General features: G+C 35.1%; 1 protein-coding gene and 1 long non-coding RNA gene across 11 annotated transcripts in view; one reads left to right on the plus strand and one right to left on the minus strand.

Annotated features, from left to right (window-relative positions):
- The window catches only part of TTLL7 (tubulin tyrosine ligase like 7), a 157,059-nt gene that overhangs the window by 116,199 nt on the left and 27,594 nt on the right, over positions 1-13,266 (plus strand). For 9 of the 10 annotated variants that reach the window (XR_014249243.1, XR_014249244.1, XM_082408236.1 and 6 more), the window contains exons 16-18: positions 1,601-1,806; positions 2,905-3,039; positions 4,831-4,911. Coding sequence is in view for 8 of the 10 variants with exons in the window: in XM_082408236.1 (XP_082264362.1) it covers positions 1,601-1,806; positions 2,905-3,039; positions 4,831-4,911 (422 nt within the window). In the remaining 2 variants the exon portion in view is untranslated. Of the gene's footprint in view, positions 1-1,600; positions 1,807-2,904; positions 3,040-4,830; positions 4,912-10,046; positions 10,065-13,266 lie in introns of those variants that run through there. The other variant, XM_082408231.1, reaches the window with a different exon arrangement.
- The window catches only part of LOC309604817, a 405,061-nt gene that overhangs the window by 97,572 nt on the left and 294,223 nt on the right, over positions 1-13,266 (minus strand). The window lies entirely within an intron of this gene.

A 13,266-nucleotide genomic window follows, 5' to 3' on the forward strand; every position in this document is an offset into this window, starting at 1 on the left:
GTGTATGCAGAGGAAAAAATGGAAATCTCTGGTGACTCAAGAGAAAGGATATTTCTTTCTTCAGCTATGATCAGATTATATATGTCCAAACCCATCATCGTAAGCCCTTGAAGAGAGCAGGGCCAAGGTGTAGGTATTAGTACATGCTTATGGGTATTTCTTAGTAGAAGATTGACCAGTGTTATGTACCCCACACAGCCCTTTTTGGAAGCACCGTTCTTTAAAAAAATAGTGTGACTTTCAGGTTCAGAAGGAGGTTAATAGTTGGAACAAATGGAAGGTTTTTTTTTTTTTTTTTTAACATCTTTTATAGCTTGAATGAGTATACTTTTTTGGTCCTCTCCAGAACCAAAAGAGGACTATTAGACTTGTCATCAATTCAAAATATTCTTTAGAAATACTTCCCTAAATATAAGGTTCATGTCCATTGCCTTTATAAAGGTTTAAATTTTTTCAACAGCTAATGAAGAGAAATATTTGGGTATTCAAACTGCCTTCATGTGAGTTTTATTAAATTATTTAATTAATGAAGAGTGATTGATATATTTCCCAAGCAGAGAGAGAATATACAACAGAGGGTATATAGAATATATGTACTAAAAAAGATATAAATGTTGATAATATTGAGCGATATTCTATTTCTCTGTGTCAGGAATTAAAATTTATCTGGAATAGTTGGTTCTCTTTTTGAAATGTTCTCAATATGCCCTGAGGAAGATGTTCTTTGGTTTTCCCTAGTTGTTCTGATAACAACCCTTTTGATCCAGACATTTTTCTTCACTTAAATCTTTTACTATAGGAATGTAAATCTAATTTTTAAAATTCTTCTGTCCTGTGAATAAGAAGACTTATCTGTCTAGTACTACTCTTATAATAACCAGTTACATATTTAAACTTCATTAGGATAATCTTTGTTTTTCTTCTGTTTTATTATCATTATTTTATTCTCATGGGCCCTAAATTTTATAACATCCATTTATCCTGGCCATTCTATAGACTCCTATCCATTTCCCCTTATGAATCCTGCTGTAAAATATTCTATTTCTAACCTCTACACAGATTCTAATAAGTGACCAGTCTAGTCCAAAGATAGTAGGTGGCATCATGACATTATAGAAAGAGGGAGGTTGCTGCCATTAAGTCAGGATTTAAATCTGAACTTGGTAACTTTCTTGTCATGTGACCTTGAGAAATTTCTTTCTCTGAGTCTCCAGGTGATGGAGATTTGTACTTCGGAGGGTTTCTGTGAGAATAAAAATAAAAGTGAAGCACCTAGCATGATGCCTGGTTTATAGAAGGTGCTCCATACATGTTAGCATTCCTTTCTTTTGTTCCTTTTATGTCATGTTTTGAGAATAGAACATTCAAGTACCGTTTAAGTATTATTCTCATGATAGCCATTCTTTATACATGACAGGGGTTCTGCACCAAGTTCACTGCTTAAATTGAAGAATTAACTCGAAACTCATATTCTCACGATGATGCCTATGCTTTGACATTTACTGCCACCCTGCTACTCATTACTCTGTATAGATCCAATGCAGTGGAGAACTTCTACTAACTCTGCTACTGTGCGATCCCTCCTCTCCATCATCCATAGGCTCCATAAGGCGTTCAGTCAGTTGCCCTCGGTCCATCTCTTCTCAATCATCATCCAGTGCAGACAACCGCCCCTTTTCTGCTCAACAAGTGATATCATCATCCCGGTCAGCTTCAGGGTCTCGGTCACATTCTTTAAACCGTGCTTCCTCCTACATGAGGCATCTGCCTCAAAGTAATGATGCCAGCTCTACTGACTCGCCGATGGTAAGTCTTCTGTTTTGCTCCTCTGAGATTAGCGCTGTACTTAGGATTTAAGTGGCAAAGAGATTAGCTAGGAGGAGGACAGATTGAACTTTAGATCCTTTCTATAATTCAACTCATGGTCTCCTGGAATTTGGGTTTATTCATCTTTCTTCACCTATAACTGAGTATGGACTCTTAAAAGGCAGACTTCACTGTATCACAGAACTTGAGGATGAACACTGAGAATAGTATTTTATTTTCCATTTGCTGATGGAGTAGGATAATTTTGTTGAAAATCATCTGAGTAAATATGTGATTTTGCAGTGTACTGTACAGTATATCTGTAAATTTGGGGAAATTTGTTGTATGGAAAATTTTCCTTAATGGGACTATTGATTAATAGGTTACAAAAATAAACTATTGGTAAATTATCCTTAGAGCACTGAAGTATGGCATTGTTTATAATGTTTTCTGTATATTAAGTTAACATATAGTATTAGTTTTATGTTTATATGTGTGTGTGTGTGTGTGTGTGTGTGTGTATATATATATATATATATATATATATATATATATGTCTTAGCATAAATCCCAGAGATTCAGTATTGAGGAAGTCAGTGAATTTATTTTGCAACCAGGCTTACTTGTAAATGCTCAAATAGATATCTCCATGTACCTTCACATAGACCAGGGACTTATTTAATTTGTTTATTTAATGTGGATGTTGCTTCCAAAGGGAAGAGTCTGAAGAATATAAGTGAATGAATTTCACTGGGTAACAATGAATGCTTTTTTTTCTAATCAAGAATTGCCTAAGGTATATGTAGAAAATGAAACTGACCAGGAAGTCTTTTTTAAACACTTGTATTTTTGTTTTAGTATTTTGAGCTACATAAAATACAACTGTGTGGAAGTGTGAAAGACACTCTTGGGAAATCATACCCTTTTAATCCTAAGATTTTAATGCTAAGAATAAATGTAAAAACATTATTTTCTTCCTTTTTCATTGTTATTTTTCCAATTAAAAGTGCATGATTTTTACCTAGAAATATCTTTCAGATTATAGTGGCACAATGAAATAAGACCCCCTCCAAATATCTGTATTCTTTCAAATTTAAGAGTGAGTCTTTGCGGCAACTGAGACCAAAAGAACAAGAAGACGATCTAACAAGTCAGACCTTATTTGTTCTCAAGGACATGAAGATCCGGTTTCCAGGAAAATCAGATGCAGAATCATTACTTCTGATAGAAGATGTGAGTATTTGATGTATATAAAATACCAAGGAGCTCATACCTTTTTATTCTTCTTCTTAAAATATTAAAATTTATTGCTTGATGGCATTATCCTCAGTGACATAGTAAACTTAATTGATGTTCTTTTCAACCTCCACAAGCTTTAGAAGATACAGGGGTTATTTTAATTGTTATGATTCATGAGCAATGAGATCACATTTATAATCAGCAATGCAAAATATCTTTTAGTGTATAGTTCTATTTTAATGATGCTTCATCAAGTGAAAATAATTAGTGTTAAATAATTATTGTTCTTAATGATTAAAGACACATCGAGTTAAGGCTGCTTCTATAACTATTTAGAAAGATCTAATATGGAATGAGATAATAAGGAAAAAAGTGGGGCCATGGGCATAAAGTGTCAGGAATATTTGAATGTGACACCTTGCATGGTGTTAGTTAGATTTTGAAATGGCTTATGCTGTGTGTGTTTTCTTGTTACACAAGCCTTTGCACCACCCAGTGGAAGGTTCTAAAATGTCAGAGTTCTAAAATTCACATTAAAGTCAATGACTTACTCCTAATTTAGAAAGAAGGTCCAAGTTATTCGAATATTTTTGGTGAAAGAGCATTTCTTCACTCAAAGTTCTATTTCTTCATTCAAGCATTCTTTTCAAATTGTCATTCTTAGATAATTCCTCAGAATAGAACGTTGTTTTCTGGTTTCCCTGTTTTTTGTGTTTTTTTTATCCAGAGGAGAAGGCACCATCTAGTGGCCAGTTGTAGGATAAAAACCACAGCCATACATTTGGCTTTTTTCACTTTTTAGCTTTACTTTAGACCTGTCTAAAGCGCTGTCTACAAACAAAACAAACAAAAAACAATAATAAAAAAGACTTTCTTAGTTAACAAATCAATAATGGCAATTTGTATTTAGTAGTCATAACATAGTTATAACCAAAATCCCCAAATATTATGCTTTGCATTTGTTATGTATTTTTTAAAAAGTGAAATGGTATCTTGTTTGCAAATGAGGTGCTATTTGTTACATCAGGGGAAAAGGAAGAAAAATGAACATTAGTTATAAAGCATTATGCTAGATACATTTTTATTTACGTATGTTATCTTATTCAATAAAGTAGGACGTCTTTGTACCAGACATTTTATTTCTGTTTCTTAGAGATATAAATTATGTAATACCTTTCTGAATCAGCTAGATGAAAAATTAGATAATCTGACAGTAGAACTAATATTTGTGGCTACTGTGATTGTTCTATAAAGAACATGTATATAGGCTTATATAATTGTTAAAAGATATTAATAATTATACAAGACATTAGATTATTTACTATATGTTTACTTATGCAGCAACTATTTTAATCTATTTATTATAACGTATATAACTAGAATATATATTCAGAAATTTTGCAGATTTGCACAAAAAACAAAATAGGGGGATAATGGAATCCTAATTAAATATAGGCTATCTTCTAATGTGTTATTCAATATTTTGTTACTGTGAATGATGTTGTAAATACAGTTCTTGGAATTAAAATGAAAAATCTATGTTTTGGGCTTCTTCCCAAACCTTATATTCCTGAAGACATTTGACTTTCAATCATTAGAGATTGTGTGCTTTTTACAGCAAGAAGAGAAAAGCTTTAAATTCAGATGGCTTCTTTATATTACATTAAAAGTCTTTTCACATGTCTTTTTATGAAAGTAGACATTCTTTATTGCAAATAGTATTATAGTGCTTTCATTTCACAAATTAATTAGATTAAATTTCTTAATGTTTCTCCCCCAAAACAGATCATTGATAACTGGAAGTATCATAAAACAAAAGTGGCTTCATATTGGCTCATAAAATTGGACTCTGTAAAGCAACGAAAAGTGAGTAATGAATACCCAAAAACAGGTTTGCTCTTTTGGATTATGTATTAAGCTAAGATCATTAAGCCACATTCATAATCAAACTATATAAATGCTCATCTGCTTACTCATTTCCTCAACAAATATTTATTGTGTATCTACTATGTTTCAGGCACTGTTCTAGCTTCTGAGGGTAAACAAGTAGATTAAAAAAAAATTCCATGGTCTCATAGAGCTTATAGTCTAGTTAAGGTGTTTGACAATAAACCAATATATACTAGAAGGTAAGGTAGTATTAAGTACTATGAAGAAAAATAAATCAGGATTAAAAAATTGAGAGAAGGTGACCTAAATGAAATGAGAAAAATACTATGCAGACATCTGTAGGTACAATGCATCAGGCAGAGGGAAGAGCAGATACAGAGGCCCTGGGGTAGAAGTTAGCTTGATGTATCCATGAGACAGGAGAGACCATTTATTTCCTTATTTACAGGACAGTTGGTTTGTGCTGGTTAAGAGTGAGTGATGTGGAGGTGACAGTTGGATAGATAAGCAGGGGTCAGATCACAACTTTACAGGCCATGGACAGTCTTTGGGTTTTATTCCAAGTGATGAAAAACCATTGGAAAACTTTGAGCAGAGGAGTTACATAGTCTGGTTTATAATTTAGAAGGTTCATGAGAGCTACTTGTGAAGAATAGAACTAGGGGAGAGGGAATGTGGCAGAACAGAAGTAGAGACCAGGTAGAAGGTTTTTAGAGTAACTGAGGCAAAAGCTCATGGTTGCTTAGCTAGGGTGGTAACTGAATTGGGTGGATGCTGGAGAAAGAGCAGGGCTTTGTTGTTCCTGTTGTTTTGTTTTACTTTGATTTTGGACCTGCTAAGGTTGATATATTGGTTAGACATCCAACTGAAGATATTGAGTGTGTAGGTGTAGAGTTTTTTAGTTCAGAGCTAAGGTTGCATATGGAGATACAAAATTTAAGGGTCACTAGGATATTTAAGCCTTGGGACTAGATGAGATTACCTAGAGAGTAAGTGTGGTTAGAAAAGAGAAGAGTTTTGAGGACTGAGCCCTGGGCCACTTCTGTGTATAGAAATCAGAGAGATGGGGCGGAGGGATTAATCTAAGGGGACTGAGAAGGAGCAGCCAGTTAAGTATGAAAAACCATGGGAACTTGGGGTCCTTGAGACCAAGTAAAGAAATTATTTCAGGGATGGAGTGATCAACTGAGTCAGATGTTGCTGATAGGAGTTATAAGATGAACACCAAGACCTGACTGTTGTTTTTGACAACTTGGAGGTTAATGGTTACCTGATCATAACAAATTCAGAGGAATGGTGGGGAGTAAAACTTGAATGGAGTAGGTTCAAGATATGGGAAAAAGCACAGCTAGTCCAGGCACTTTTTCAAGGAATTTTGCTATAGAGGGGAAAGTTAAATGTGATGGTAGCTGGAGAGGGATGTGGGTTAAGGAAAAGGGTTTTTTTTTTTTTTTTTTTTTAAGATGAAGCTATTTACACTTGTTAGTTGCTGATGAGAATGATCTAGAAGAGAGGAATGGTACAGGAAAGAGAGGTGATAGAAAATCCTCGAAGTAAGTAAGCTGGGAAGGTTTGTCCTAACCAGGAGCACTTATTCTAATAGGAGGGAAGGTAGAGTCTGTGGCATTGTGGTGGGAAGATGTGAAGGTTTTCCTCCAATGGGGAGGGGCTTTGGAGATTTGCAGAGACAGTACAACATCTCAGAGAGTAGGAGAGGAGAGTGGCCCGCAGCCCGAGGGGCCCATAGATGCATTGCAACATTATCTGGGGGGAGATGTACTATTTTAGTAGCTTTAGTGAAGCTGTTGTATTCCTAAATAGTGCAAACTATTACTTCCCCTTTCTAGGATTTATTGCTAGTAAGCTGAAAGTTGACACGGATCAAATAATGACTTTGAAGTTATGTACTTTCCTCTGAGTAAACTGAACTCATTATTAAGCATTAACTCATTCAACAAAGGACAACTTAGTGTCCTGTCATGTGCCAAACACTGTGCTGCTGTTGAGGAGGGTGTAACAAAGCTGGTAACAGAAGTAGATTGAAAACGTACTGTAAGTCCAGAACTCCTGTTTCTCAAGTCACTAACTGTGGCCTTATTCATTAAAATAAAGACCTCTTAGTGGAATTGGAACCCTGAATCTTTTCAAGTCCGTGTACTTTTTGTAACCTAGAAGATAGAAGAATGTAGCTAAATTGGTAATTAAAACAAAATAGATAACCCAGAAACAGATTAAAATGCTTATAAGATATTAATACTTGATAAATGTGACATTTCAAATCAGTAAAGATAATTTTTTCCCCTAGATGATACTGAAACAATTGACTACCTATTTGTAAGAAAATTAGGTTGCAGCCTTACCTCTTACCATATGCAGAAATAAATTCCAGATAGATGATAGTTTTATATGTAAAAAAATATTAAAAGTTTAAAAGAAAATACAGAAAGCTATGTTTATAATCTTAGAATGAAGAAACAACTTCTTAAGGAAGACTTAGGTTTTAGAACCCAGAAATCATAAAGGAGAAGAATGACAGATTTGATGACATAAAAACTTAATGGATGGCAAAAGGTGTCTTAAACCAGGTTAAAAGGCAGAAGTGGTGAGGAGAATTGGGTGGCAGGGGAAAGGGGTGGATGTTGAAGAGGACAGATGTTTGCAGCACATAAAACACAAACTAGCACAAGTAAACCAATACTTCCTACCGATCAATCAGCAGAAGACATACTATCTTGTAAAGTTAATAAATAAAATGGAAAAGCATATAAAAAAAGCCATGAAAAGACAATTTATGGATCTTCAAAGAGCCAATTAGCATGTAACTAGATCTTGTCCTCACTAATGCTGAAGGAAAAGCAAGTAAAAAACATCATATCGGCAAAAATTAATAAGACATAATATCCAGTGATGGAAATAGTCTGGATAAAAGGGGCTTTATTATACTATTAGAGAGAGAACACATTGGTACAGCTCTTTAGAAAGGTAGCTTGCTGTATCTATTAAAGTTACAAATGTTCACAACCTTATGACTCAGCAAAACCACTTCCAGCATTCTGTCCTACAGAATAATAATCTGTATAAAATGTATGTGTAAAAGATTTATGCACATAAGCATTCACTGCAGTGGTATTTGTGCAAGCAAAACACTTGAAGCAGCCTAAATATCTATCAGTAGATTTATGGTTAAATAAATTATAGTACATCCATACTATTCAGTTGTGTTAAATTGAGTACTATTCTGGAATCATAGACCTTAACTTGAGATATAGCACAAGATTATGACTTGTGACATATGCAACATATGTACATTGGTAAAATTAGCCAGACTTTACTAATCATGAGTGAAGAATATAAGCGATAAGCAGCCACCAAGTGCATGGTTTCTGGGAGGCCATGAGTCCATCAGCCCTCAGGCATCTCTTCTCACATATGGGAAGCATTCTGGTTCAGAGTGATGAGTGCCAACTAAGTGTGGTTCACGTTGGCACTGAGGGAGCCTTCCAGATTTGGGTGGCCTTCATCTTTATTCTTCATTAGTTACCCATGCAGTCTCTGTGATCAATCCATTCTCTAGCCAGGTGAAATAAAAATACCAGGTTTATTTACTATGAGTGTTGTCCCATAGAACTTTCTGCAATGATGGATATGTTCTGTATCTGTGATGTCCAATACGGTGGTCACTAGCTGCATGTGGCCATTGAGTGAGATCTTGAAATGTGGCTATTGTGACTAAGGAACTGAACTTTTAATTTTAATTAACTTAAATGTAAATAGCCAAATGTGTCTAGTGGCTACTGCATTTAAGAGCGTGGATCTAGACAGACCACGTGTAGCCTTCTAAGTTCTTAGATGAGAACCTTCTCGGTTATTTTCCTGCTGAGAAATTCTATCAGAGGGTTTGCAAGAATGTCCATTAAGGTCACCATTGCCTTGGGCATCTCAAAGAGAGAATGCCTTGGTCATCTCAAAGAGAGAATGCCTTTTTCCTTTTCATATGCCATCTTACAAAGATACCAAGATAGTAAATTAAACAAACAAGTTATACAGTAATATGTGTTGCCCTACTTTAAATCACCACTGTGATTTTTACTGTTTTAAAAATATATATCTAGTGTTAAAAAATTTTAAAAATAAAAGTACCGAATTATTAAGATATTTTATTTCTGGAGAATAGACTTACTGAGCTAGAGGAAGGAAAGTGGTAATATTTGGTGTCATGTTTCCTTTTGTTTTTGTATATCTCTGTTTTTTTCAAGTTAACATAATCTTTTTAGAAATGAAAGAATGACAGGGAGACACAGGCGTTTCTGTGAGGCCTGTCTGTATTCCCCCATAACTAGATATTATCTTTCCCTATTCTAAATCCTCCCAGTACTTCATACTCAGTTGTACTTATGATCTGACTTGAGAGGTTTCTGTATTAATTTTTCCACCTTTCTAAAAGCCAGGGGTGAGGGGGGTAGGTGCGTCTTACTTTGTAGTCAGCTGTAGGCTTTCTATAAACATTGTTCAGTTGATTCAAATCTAGACTCTTTTGTGGATTCTGTCAAGAGCAAGTTAGCTTCTTCTTTCTTTACCCTTGTTTCTTTACTAGTGCTATGTATTTATCTGAACATCAACAAATTAAGATAATGCTGTTATGTTTTTTTAACATGTGATATGAGAAGGTCTGATAAAACATTGTATGGGGTGATCAAATGATGTGCATGCATAGTAATAATGTTTATCAATTAGAAGAAACAATCTATTTCATGTTTTAGGGTTGTTATGCTCAATTGTGTTTATAAATTTCGAGTAAAAGTAAATACTTGCTTATAAATTTACTAGCAAGTACTTGTGTCAGTATAGTGACTTCTGCTATACAGATTTACTCTAAGAATATGTGGAGTAAGTCATCTTTGTGTAATCCTTCCCTCCAGTTCTCAGATGTGCAGCTACATCTCTGTATTCATCATACCCTGTTATGTTAAGGGAATGAGAGCACTGATGAGAGAGGGCATGTTTTTTATTACAACTTAAACACCTTTTTACCTTTTCTTTGAGCTCCTTTGTTGCATCTTCCATTTTGGCATTAATCAAAGCTACTATATTTCCTTTGTGCTTGTTATCAGTGATAAGATGTCCCATCTCCAACACAAAGCTACCCAAGCAGTTACAGTCATTCTTCTACAAGGTAATTTAATAGACAGTTCTATTTTGGGCAGAAGAATTCATAGCTTGAATTTTTAAAAAATTTTTATTGGAGTATAGTTAATTTACAATGTTGTGTTAGTTTCTGCTGTACAGCAAAGTGAATCAGTTATACACATATCCACTTTATTAGATTCTTTTCCCATATAGGTCATTACACAGTATCGAGTGGAGTTCCCTGGGCTATATAGTAGGTCCTGATTAGTTATCTATTTTATATATAGTAGTGTGTATATGTCAATCCCAATCTCCCAATTTATCCCTCCTCCTCCCTTACCCCCTGGTAACCATAAGTTTGTTTTCTACATGTGTGCCTCTATTTCTGTTTTTAGGTAAGTTCATTTGTACCCTTTTTTTTTTTGATTCCATATATAAGCGATATCATATGATATTGGGTTGGCCCAAAAGTTCGTTCGTGTTTTTCCATTACACTTTATGGATGAACTTTTTGGCCAACCCAATATTTGTCTTTCTCTGTCTGACTTACTTCACTCAGTATGACAATCTCTAGGTCCATCCATGTTGCTGCAAATGGCATTATTTCATAGCTTGAATTTTGACTCTCAGAGAAGCATAAGGGCTGATCTTAACAAGAATAAGTTTATCTTGCTAAGTTGCCCAGGTTCATGGAGGGTCCGGAAAGGTGGCTGAGGGATGCTAGGTGTAGGTTATGATGAGAAGAGGAAGCCCAGTATTTACACAGTGTGCAACTTATCTGTAGCAACTTCTCTTGCAGTTGTTACGATTACTCTGTTTCCTGTTCTTTCATCAACCATTTTGTTCTTTAAAAGGCTTTTTTTCCCCCAAAACAGACTCTAATTTCCCAGATATATAGCGATGGATGAGACGTCCTTATATATTTATAATAATGTATATATTATACATTATTCCCTACCTTGTTTATTTCAGATGAAATCAGAGGTAAAGTGGGATCAGAGAATGACTGACTGACTGGAATATTTTTTTTCTTGACAACAAGAGAGCCAATATAATAATTAGCTGCAAAGTGTATTGAAAAATTTTTTTAAAGCTTTTATATGTTGATATTAAACTAAAGGGGCAATAATAGGTAGTGGAAAGAGGAACTGGACTTGTAGTCATATGGACTTGGGTTGAGTACTGCCCTTGCCCTTTTTGCGGGGGCAGGTAACTTCTCACAACTTCTCTGAGGTTCGTAGCATTAAGTATTGGACAGTTCTTGTGAGGAAGTAAGCCATCATATGGCAAGGTGCTCTAGGCTTAGAAGGTGTAAAATGCAGGTGACTTTTTTTCCTTCTAAGGATCTTCATGCCAGGCTGTTTCTCTGATGTATTTTATTTTACTAAGAACTCTTCATGTGTAGAATTATTTTATGTAGAATATGTATAAATGAAGTATAAAAATTTCTCTGTTGGGTTGTAACATGTTGACTCTTCATTTGACTATCTGTTTGAAACCTGTGCTATTGCTTTATTAAGCTAGAAACTGCTTCCAAGACAAAAAAGAAACCTAGAAATATGGGTCAGCTTTAGAATGTAGAATTAGGTATTATTAAAAGTTACCCATTTAGAAGGCCAAGAATTTAACTAATTTAACATCTAGATGTGGATTAATCAGATCTATCCTTTGGACTATGATGATAGTCAATAATCATTGGATGGGTATGTCAATTCAGTTCCCTGGGAAGCAGACATAAGACAATTAGAAGTGAAAAACATTTATGAGAGAAGACAGCCAAGAAGGATAAAAGGGAGAGAGAGTTTGAGCAGGTAGAAGAGCCTTCCACCTACAATATTGCTCTAACACCAATGAATGGAAGGCAGGAGGACTGGGGAGGAAGATCTTCAGACTTTAGTGAAGTTCTGAGAAAGGCCTGTCAGGCTGTTGGGGAGCCCAGAACACAGATTGCCTGTTAGAGGGATCACACTGGGCAGAAATAGCCCCCCTCTGGTATCCCAACCATGCTCAATCCTTGGCTGGGAGCAGTCTGGGGAGAGTATAAGCTTGGCTTGACTGTTGTAACGGATCCTGCATGGGGATGGATGCTGTCAGCTAACTGCACTCTTAGAAGCTAGTTGATTCAAATAGCATGTCTCCATGACTACCACAAAGGTTGTGTGTGATACAATTTAATTTGACAAACATTTATTGGTTGCCAATTTTGTACAAGAACTATACTAGGCACTATTGGGGATTTTGAGAGTTGTTTATTCATTCATTTATTTATTTGCTCATTAAAACATGCACTCAACAATATTGATTGAGAGACAACCACGTCCCAAGCAGAATTCTAGATGTGGAATGCACAAGACTCTCATTTAAATCTCTTAATTCCATTTAGAAACCATTGTTGAAATGTGTATCTCACTTTTTCTGCTCCAGTATCGAAGCTTTTGCTAGTTGCTCATTTGAATGTTGCAAAACTCTTGAGATTAGAATGCCACACACACAAACTCTTACACGTGTCTTATTTCAAATTTTCCTTAATGGGTGTAAAATTTAAAGGTCAACGATGTAGGACTGAACTACTGAAAGGAATCCTCACCAGGTGAAAATGGAATCAGCTAATCTTACTTACTGTCATGTTGTGGTAACTCCACACTAGCATAATTCAGCTTTCTGCTAAGAATGCAGTTGCTTTATATAGTTTGTAAGGAATATATTTGAAGTATGAAAATATCGCAGCGATGGTGGGCTGTGAAGAATGCCAAATTTTCTGAAAAGCTTATTCTCTGATATCTAGGCATAAACTAAGATTGAAGAAGGAAGAGAAATAAGTGGTGATAATAAGGTTGTACAATATTTGCATTTATTTTAGGGTTCTAAGAAATCCTTGTTTATCAAGTATTTCTTCTCTAAATAGCAGTTTTTAAAATACCTACTGTAGCTGCTTCTGCATGAATTTTGATGTTATTATTTTCCATCTCTTTTTCATTTGGGCTGACATAGATGCTGTACAGGGCTGTTCATTTTCCATCAGCAAAGATGCCTTTACCCTATAGTCATGGCTGCTGCATGCATCATTAGTACAGCATGTAGTGATTTTAATGTTATTTGTAAACCTCCCTCACCTCATGCCATTATTTTAATTTAGGACCAACTGTTCAGCCATATGGAGTAGTTTGTCATTCAGCATCTGTATGTTCTTGCAAAATATGAATT

Source organism: Balaenoptera borealis (assembly GCF_965194805.1).
Source record: "Balaenoptera borealis genome assembly, chromosome: 1".
Taxonomy (NCBI): domain Eukaryota; kingdom Metazoa; phylum Chordata; class Mammalia; order Artiodactyla; family Balaenopteridae; genus Balaenoptera; species Balaenoptera borealis.